Source organism: Phoxinus phoxinus (assembly GCF_949152265.1).
Source record: "Phoxinus phoxinus genome assembly, chromosome: 22".
In the NCBI taxonomy this organism is placed as follows: domain Eukaryota; kingdom Metazoa; phylum Chordata; class Actinopteri; order Cypriniformes; family Leuciscidae; genus Phoxinus; species Phoxinus phoxinus.
In genome coordinates, this window is record NC_136897.1 from 12046356 (window position 1) to 12055210 (window position 8855).

General features: G+C 37.9%; 1 protein-coding gene across 2 annotated transcripts; it reads left to right on the plus strand.

Annotated features, from left to right (window-relative positions):
- Positions 1 to 744: 744 nt before the first annotated feature.
- On the plus strand, positions 745 to 7795 carry chrna4b (cholinergic receptor, nicotinic, alpha 4b). Of its 2 annotated transcripts, none has more exons than XM_079596808.1 (7): positions 745 to 816; positions 1004 to 1101; positions 2402 to 2553; positions 2760 to 2804; positions 2947 to 3056; positions 4613 to 5999; positions 7467 to 7795. In XM_079596808.1, the coding sequence occupies exons 2-7, from the start codon at positions 1044 to 1046 to the stop codon at positions 7590 to 7592; spliced, it is 1878 nt and encodes a 625-aa protein (XP_079452934.1). In that variant the 5' UTR covers positions 745 to 816; positions 1004 to 1043; the 3' UTR covers positions 7593 to 7795. The 2 variants fall into 2 exon arrangements, with proteins under 2 accessions (XP_079452934.1, XP_079452933.1); XM_079596807.1 differs by lacking the exon at positions 745 to 816 and adding an exon at positions 825 to 893.
- Positions 7796 to 8855: the final 1060 nt, after the last annotated feature.

Below are 8855 nucleotides of genomic sequence, written 5' to 3' on the forward strand. Positions count from 1 at the left end.
CATTTCCCTCTGATAGGGATGACTTATGGCTAGGGTTAGGTTTACGGGTGGGGATATGGTTAGGATTACATTTTCGGACAGAAACGTTGTTCCAGAATCAACAAAATATGTTGACCTATGAACGCGTCTAACTCTGCAAAAACAGAGCATGCCATCCAATCAGGGACAAACGCTGAGACGGAGTGTCTCTTCTTGTAATTAATAAGCAGAAAGCATCCCGAGTTTGGCTGCCACTGCTCATCTGCACTGTTAGATCACTTCCAGACATATTTCAGTCTGTTTATGTCTCCTTGCCTTTGACTTTCCATCCTCTCTCTCTCTCTCTCTCTCTCTCTCTCTCTCTCTCTCTCTCTCTCTCTCTCTCTCTCTCTCTCTCTCTTTCTCTCTTTCCCACCTGCTTGCTCTTTTGATCCTGTATTTTTGCTATCTTAAATTTCTCTAAAGGCTAAACATAAAAAAAACTGCATGGAAAATGGCATTAAAAACCGATCATGATCATAATATCAAGCACTTTTAAATAAGGCATTTGGCCACATCATTTTAAGAGTTTTGTCCTCAATCAATATTTTTCAGTCCCCTCTCTCTCTCTCTCTCTCTTTCTCTCTCTGTGACATTCTCATGTATAAGGCACAGCCTCGAGCGCATAACATCTACTCAGCGTAATAGGCAAAGATTGGAAGGTGGAGGGGCCGGAGAGGAAAGATACTGAGAGTGAAACAGCAAAACACACGCACACACACACACACACAGAGAGAGAGAGAGAGAGAAGGAAGGAGAGAAAGTGGGAGGGAAAAGACTCTAATGACAGCTAGAGAGGTATGAGGGACTCCTCACTTTTACAAGAGGTTTGGACACTGAGTGACTTTTTGTGGCTGTTTTCGTGCACTTTTTAAGTCAGTTTACAGAGAGATAATCTACTGGTCTTTTTTTTATATATACTTTTTGTCTAACATTTTAGGCAACTGGACATTGTTATCAATTTTCTGTGTCAAATTTTTTGCAGATCACCAGAGTAGGATATCATCTGACATCAAGTGGACAAAATGAGAGCAGCGTGGAGTGTCTTCTTTCTTCTGTCTGTCTGTTTGGAGCTGGCATTTGGTAAAGTCTGACCTTCGCTTTAAATTTATTTGTAACTCGCTGTAGTTGTGCCCAGTTTCCTGTTTATGTATTGATGAGCGTGAATGGGGGGTCTAAAAAAAAGACTTTTTAGTCTTTTTTTTTATTGTTGTTTTGTCACAAAATAACATTTAATGGGTGCTACAGAACCCCTACACATTGAAAGAAAGCTGTAACAAATAATTATGACAGTTATATATAAATACGTAACAGAAGGTTACTGTTCAAAAGTCTTAGGCATGTTAGTATTTTCACAATAAAAAAGGTTTTAAGCCACGTCATTTACAACTTTTGATGTATTGTCAGTAGGACATATCAGTTTACTTTTCTAAACAGTCCTTTAGCCATCATTAGTTGTAATAATCCAGTGATATTTTTGTATGCACAAGGAATCTGACAAGGAAGGTTTATTCAAGTATATATTGGAGACGTTGCCACAGTTGTTCTGGATTTAGTCTGTCTCAGTTTTTTCTGTTTCTTCATGTAATCCTAGACAGACTCGATGATGGTGAGAGCAGATCTCCGTGTGGAGCACCGTCTGTTGTCAGACTCCTTGTGCATATAACAGTTTCACTGGATTATTACAACTAATGGCAAAAGGAATGTTTGGAAATCTAAACTGATATTTCCTACTGACACACTACATCAAAAGATATAAATAACTGGCTTAAAACTATTTTTTTGGGGGTGAAAATATTAACGTGCCTAAGACTTTTGCACAGTACTGTGTGTGTGTGTGTGTGTGTGTGTGTGTATAATATAGGCCTAATTATAATGAATAATAAGAAGAAGAAGAATAGTAACAAATAACTGAAGGTTCTCAGTTTAAAAGGAATTTTGGTCTCTATTAAATGCTTTTATGAATGTACTAACATTTAAATCAATCGTTTGATACATAGCAGTTATCGTGTACATACATATTTGTACATTGTACTTATATTTAAAAAAATACATGCATGCAATTCATTTCTGTAATTACATAATTACACTGTTGACCCTTCCCTTACACCTTAACCCACCCTTAAACCTAAACATACCACCAAACCAGTCCTAAACGAAACCGTATCCCACCTCAGTGTTTTGCAATAAAACATCAACACAATAAACATTGTACATAAAAATGATTTATTATGTAAGTACATGTAGTTAAAGACACCTAATATAAAGTGTAACCGGAATGCTTGAAATCATATTTATCATATTTGCATAGAAATAGTTTAACACTGCGATTCTCTCAGCAGTTAAAACCAAAAACTTTTTTTTTTTTTAATTCTTTTGGCAGTGTTTTCCATCAGTCCAGCTCGTGCCCATGCGGAAGAAAGACTCCTCCAATCTTTGTTCAGCAACTACAACAAGCTCTCTCGTCCCGTAGCAAACATCTCAGACGTGGTTCTGGTCCACTTTGGCCTGTCCATTGCTCAGCTCATTGATGTGGTGAGTCTCAGATGCACTCCATTGCAGCAACATCTTGATTTTACAAAAATGTATGGACATCTGTCAATCAACTATAATGCTTGAGGCAGTGAAAGATGTTGTAATTTCTTTCAAAAATGTGCAAGCATTTGCTTAATGCCGAGTCACCCCCTTCTCGTATTACTCTCTTACACATGGGTATCCCACTTTGCTTCATAATAAACCAGGATGAGAAGAATCAGATGATGACCACAAATGTCTGGGTGAAACAGGTATGTTTTTATAAATAAAAAACAGCCCATAATTGGGCATTAATGAGATTTTTAATTGGAACTGGGCTCTTGTTGCTTCGCTCTCCACCCCTGTCATACCTGCTGGTTGTGAGCGGTGATGAGCGCACATGTTTCCCTGCAGGAGTGGAACGATTACAAGCTGCGCTGGAACCCAGAGGAGTATGAGAATGTCACCTCCATCAGGATCCCCTCCGAGATCATCTGGAGACCGGATATTGTGCTCTATAACAAGTGTGTAAGGCTTTTAACAATCCGGAATTCAGCCAAATCCATTTCTAAAAATCTATATCTTCAAAACACAGTTAACCTCCCACTGTTCCAGTATTGTAATGCGGTATTCTGTTTGATGGCAAGCTGCACTTTGGGTAACTGTTAATGGCGCTCAATTAGCTCTTTTCCTCGGGTTGATGTTGTGGTTCTTATATAGAGGAAATTGGTGCATGATATTTGTAATCTTTAATTATATCGTAATCTTAATTCTATCTTCTTGTTATCACTAAATGAACAGAACACATGCATTAAGCTGTCCTCCCTTATGAGGGTTCATATGAGTATTGATCTGCGTTGTCTCATAATAGACAAGGTTGAAGTCAGTGAAATTACAGACCATTCCGTTCAAGGTGCATTGCTTATTGTCTTTGCAGTAAAATAAACAATAGATCTAAAAGAGAGTCAAATTACAATTATTGATCAGAGATTGAGCATAATCGGTTGCCAGGTTTTAAATTTACAGCTAAAACATACTTTTACCGCTAAAAAATTTTTTGTCAATATACAAATGTAACATTTCTGGTAAAATAAGGATGTTTTATTTTATTTTCATAAAAGTACTACAATTATTACTTAGCTTAATCCACTTTGGCTTTTGTTCACACAAAATTGAAAATGCTGTCATTGTTTACTTGTGTATGGAGTTTTATTGAATTTCATCAACATGAGATAACATATACAGTAGGCTACTGTATAATGATCAGTCCAATTCACAAGCAAATGTCTTCTACTGTATGAGCCATTTACTTTAAGGAATCTTTCAAAAAGAAAAAAGATCAGTGTGATGAATTAACTCACTGAATCTTCCTGAATAAACATCTGCCTCACTTCAAGTTAGCAATACTTTCATTGGTTATCGTGATTTTGCCAAGTAAGATGTCATGTTTTTTTCCTGTCCAGAAATGTTGTCCTAACCGTATACCTACCCCTTAACCTAACCCTACCACCTAACCTTGGTTGATCTTGACATAAACTGTAAACTTGTCCTTCAATTCTGATTGGTTGATTTGAATGTTGATCCAGGAACATGTTGTACTTGGTGAAATCATGTTTACCACTTTGGTCGATGTCTGTATTGTACTTGAGGTTTGTGAAACTTAAAAATGTATCATTAATGGTTGATGTATTTTAATAATTTATTTTTATAAACAATATTTTAATAAAAACATTTTCAGTGACTAACAACTCCTAAGATTAGGATATTTTTTTGTAAGTAGTAAACAATGACAACATTTTTGGTTTAATTTTTTCTTATATATGACCTCTGATTGCACAATTGCATTTTAAGTCAATGCTTAAACATTATAAGTTCTCTACCATTCTCTTGATTCAAGAGACTTGCTCTCTCGGGAATGAAGGTTCTGAGAGTTGCGAGGTTCTCTAAACCCAAGCGTGTCAAAGACGACACGGGTTATTGATGGCTTGGCTCACACTGACACCACTTAAGCTGTCTTTCACGTTGCTTCACAGATATTTCATTGCAGGCACTGTCTGACAGAATTGTGTTTGATCTGCAGTGCGGACGGAGACTTCGCCGTGACTCACTTGACTAAAGCCCAGGTGTTTTACAACGGCAGGATAAAATGGAAACCACCTGCCATTTATAAAAGCTCCTGCAGCATCGATGTCACCTTCTTCCCCTTCGACCAGCAAAACTGCAAGATGAAATTCGGCTCTTGGACGTACGATCAGGCCAAGATTGACCTGGTCAGTATGGCCAGCGATGTAGACCAGATGGACTACTGGGAAAGCGGGGAATGGGTCATAATGAACGCCGTTGGCACTTACAACATCAAGAAGTACGAGTGCTGTACGGAAATATACCCAGACATCACCTACTACTTCATCATCAGACGTCTTCCACTGTTCTACACCATCAATCTAATCATCCCCTGCCTGCTTATATCCTGCCTGACGGTGCTGGTCTTCTACCTTCCCTCAGAGTGTGCAGAGAAAATCACGCTGTGTATCTCCGTCCTGCTCTCTTTAACCGTTTTCCTCTTGCTAATCACTGAAATAATCCCCTCAACTTCACTGGTCATCCCGCTTATTGGCGAGTACCTACTCTTCACCATGATCTTCGTCACTCTCTCCATCATCATCACGGTGTTTGTGCTCAACGTACACCACCGCTCGTCCCGCACGCACAGTATGCCACACTGGGTCCGCCAGCTTTTTCTTCACCTGGTTCCCCGTTACCTGTTCATGAAGCGTCCACCTGCCTCAGGTAAGAGGAACTGTGGGAAACTTATTGAGATGATGCACAAGCCGATGGAGGCACAGTCCATGTTTCTACGGACCAACATTCTGGATATCTCCCCGCAAAGTCCGCTCCATCATTTGGTCACTTCGGTTGACAAGTTGGATCAAATTCGGCAGGACTCTTCCCCCAAACCCATGTTTTTCTGCAGTTCTCCCAGCAGCGAGTATTCCATCCTGCAAGAAGAAACTTCCCAAACACCTCAAACGCCGGTCATCGGTTACACGTGCACATACACAAACAGCATATTCGCCTCCAGCACATCTTCATTTCCAGATACTATCATCGGTACTCTGCTGCACACTATCCCGAAGGATGGAGCCGAGTGTACAGACTGTGATATCCAAGGCCACAGTGCTGAGAATGTCTTCATGGAAGCCAAAGAGAGTGTTCAGGGAGCTGGGAGCTGTCAACACTGTCTGACTTCTGAGGGGACGAGTCTGCAGAAGCTTGATCACGATGAAGTAGGCAGGTGTATCAGACATAACATGCCCAACGCTCAGATCTTCAGCTCTAGCAGTGGTGGCACTATTGATCTGAATGCCGTGGAGCCGATGAGCAATCTGTCACAGTCGCTTCTCAAAGCCTTAGAAGGAGTTCAGTACATTGCTGACCATCTCAGAGCAGAAGATTCAGACTTTTCAGTAAGTTTTAAAGGAGTGGAAATCATTTACTCACCCTAATGTCATTCCAAACCCAAATTACTTTTTTTTTTTTCATTGGTGGAAGACAAAAAGAGATGTTCTAAAAAATGTTTCACGCTGCCTTTTCAACACAATAAAAGCAAATGGTTACCAAAGGCGGTAAAGACACAAAAATTACATCATAAAAGTAGTTCATGACTGAAGATTGTTTGACAAAAAGACCAAAATGTAAGTAATTTTTACATTTATCATAAAGATTTTTATATTTATCACTGGAAGTAACTTGATATGATCAATGAGTTATGATTATTGAATCCCCATATGGAGAAAAAAAATCATAACATTTATGCATTTGGCAGACGCTTTTATCCAAAACGACTTAAATTGCATTTCAAGCTACACATTTACATTCTTATCACATTTCAGAACACATGTAGTTCTTGCTTTCCCTGGGAATCAAACCCATGACCTTGGCGTTGCAAGCGCCAGCGCTCTACTGTTTGAGCTACAAGAAAGCATAAGATCAATAAGTTATGACAACATGTTTTTGCATTGCTTTTACTCATCAATTGTCAACTTTTTTATTTTATAAAAGATTCAACTGTTTTTAAGTCAGTTTAATGTCATTTAAGTTAAAATTACTTAAATATCCAAGTTGATTGTACTTAATTTAAGGAACCAACTTTTTTTTCTTTCTTTTTTTTCAGTTTAATGATTTATTGATGTAATGCAGGGTAATGGATTTAATTATGGTAACTCCTCTTAACTAATAATTTAAAAAATGATTCATTAATTTGCACTGTATATAATAACCAGCTCATAAGAATTTGCTTTTGAATTGGTGTAATGCTCGCACAGAATGTTTGCGTGCGCACAGGCCGTCAGGACAACTAAATAAAATACCTTTTTATTTCATGGTATGCTGTCTATTTAACAACACACACTACAAACCCACATTAACAACTTAGTATTTAGTATTTAGTATTTAGTCGTCACGCTGAAGATTGGCGAACATTATTTTGAATTCCTCAGTTTGTGTTTCTCGAAAGAAATGAATAAAGTAATGGGTTTGGAATGACATGAGGTTAAGTAGGTTACAGTTTTGTCTTTGGATGAAGTATCCCGGCAAAGACACAGTAGGCTACAGATGAAAGTAAAAAATAAAAACAAAGAGCTCCAAAGATAAACAGACTACAACTGTAAAAGAAATATGTTTACTTGCAATACGAACTTTAGATTCCTCTTTAGCAAGTGATTCTCAAGTTCTTCTGAGGCACTTTGAACTGCCCTTTGATACTGGTATTATTTTTTTATCACTGTTCTTGCTATACTACAAAAAAACAGAAAACACTGTGGTCTCACAGGAAAGTAGTCATCCAAAAAAAATCAATTCTGAGAGGGAAAGACATGAGTGGAAAAATATCATGATATCTGAAACGAATGAATCTCTTTTTTTTCCCCCACCAGGTGAGGGAAGACTGGAAATATGTTGCCATGGTGATTGATAGAATATTCCTCTGGATGTTTGTGCTGGTGTGCATTCTGGGGACGGTCGGGCTGTTCCTCCCACCGTGGCTGGCTGGAATGATCTAGAACGTCGTGCGGAGTCTTTGATTGGCTCTGAGTGGGTGGGGAATGGCCTTGTCTATCACACTTGACTTCAGTGACCTCATTAAACATCCGCTGTCATGGAAATTAAGTGATGTTTAATGTCAGTGCTTCTGAGTGCAACAGGAAGTTAGTATTGGGATTCTGTAGATTTAAAGACTGTTTTGGGTTAAATGGAAGTTAATTACAAATAAAATAAAATAAAATGAAACTGTGTTCGTTTACTCACCCTCATTTCTTTTGAAATATCATTTTCTTTCATCTGTGGAATAAGGAAAAAGTTTGATGATGGTCGCTCTTTTCAATCCAAATCTAAGTTAAGACTTAAAAAAAGGACACAAAAGTGTCATAAAAGTGGGACATACGAGTCGTGTGCTATATTCCGAGTCTTTTGAGGTCATACGAGGTCATCAGTCTGTGTGCAGTAACTTAACTTGTACTTGTAACTTTAAACCCGGAATATTCCTTTAAAGAAAGCTGGGTGAGTTGATTCAGTGTGTCATCTAAAGTACTACAAGTGCAACTTAATGCTTAACACTGAACAGATTTAAATTATTTGCATGAATAATTTTCACTTTTCTAAGTATTGCATCACAGCACATGGATTTCAGTATGTGAGAATGGCTTACAGGACATTTCAGCTGTGAAAGGTAACACAGGTGACAGCAGATAGTGTGTTCAAGTCTGTCTAGAATGAGATAAGAATTCATAAAGAATTCATAATTTCTCAAGGTCTGCTTGCATTTCAGTTAATCACATTTACAAACAATGAAATATATCAAATTGAAGATGGCAAAAGAATCGGGTCCATCTTACGCTATTTATGTCCAATAAAGTTTATTTTCAATAAATCAAATGTTTTGCAGGGGCTATTTACAGCAAGCGAAAGATGATGGTGTTTAAGATATTTACTAAACATCAGTGATGATTTAGTACAGTAACTGAATGTTAGGATTTCAATTGAAAAGCCATATGGACGAGTGATGAAACATCTTCAGATGAAAATAAATATATGCAAGTCATGTTATTGCAAATAAAAACCACATGAGATTTGTGTATTAAATCTGCCTTTCAAGTATTCTGTGGATTTAATATTTTGCTATAAATGCTGAAATTTCCCATTGACAGGTGTAGTAAGATATGCTCTGTTACTTTCCGAAATACCTGTCAGGGAAAAATCTGCTATAATAGCCTTCTCTCCTCTCATGTGGTGGATGAGATGACCTACAAGAGTAGAGGTCACAGGTT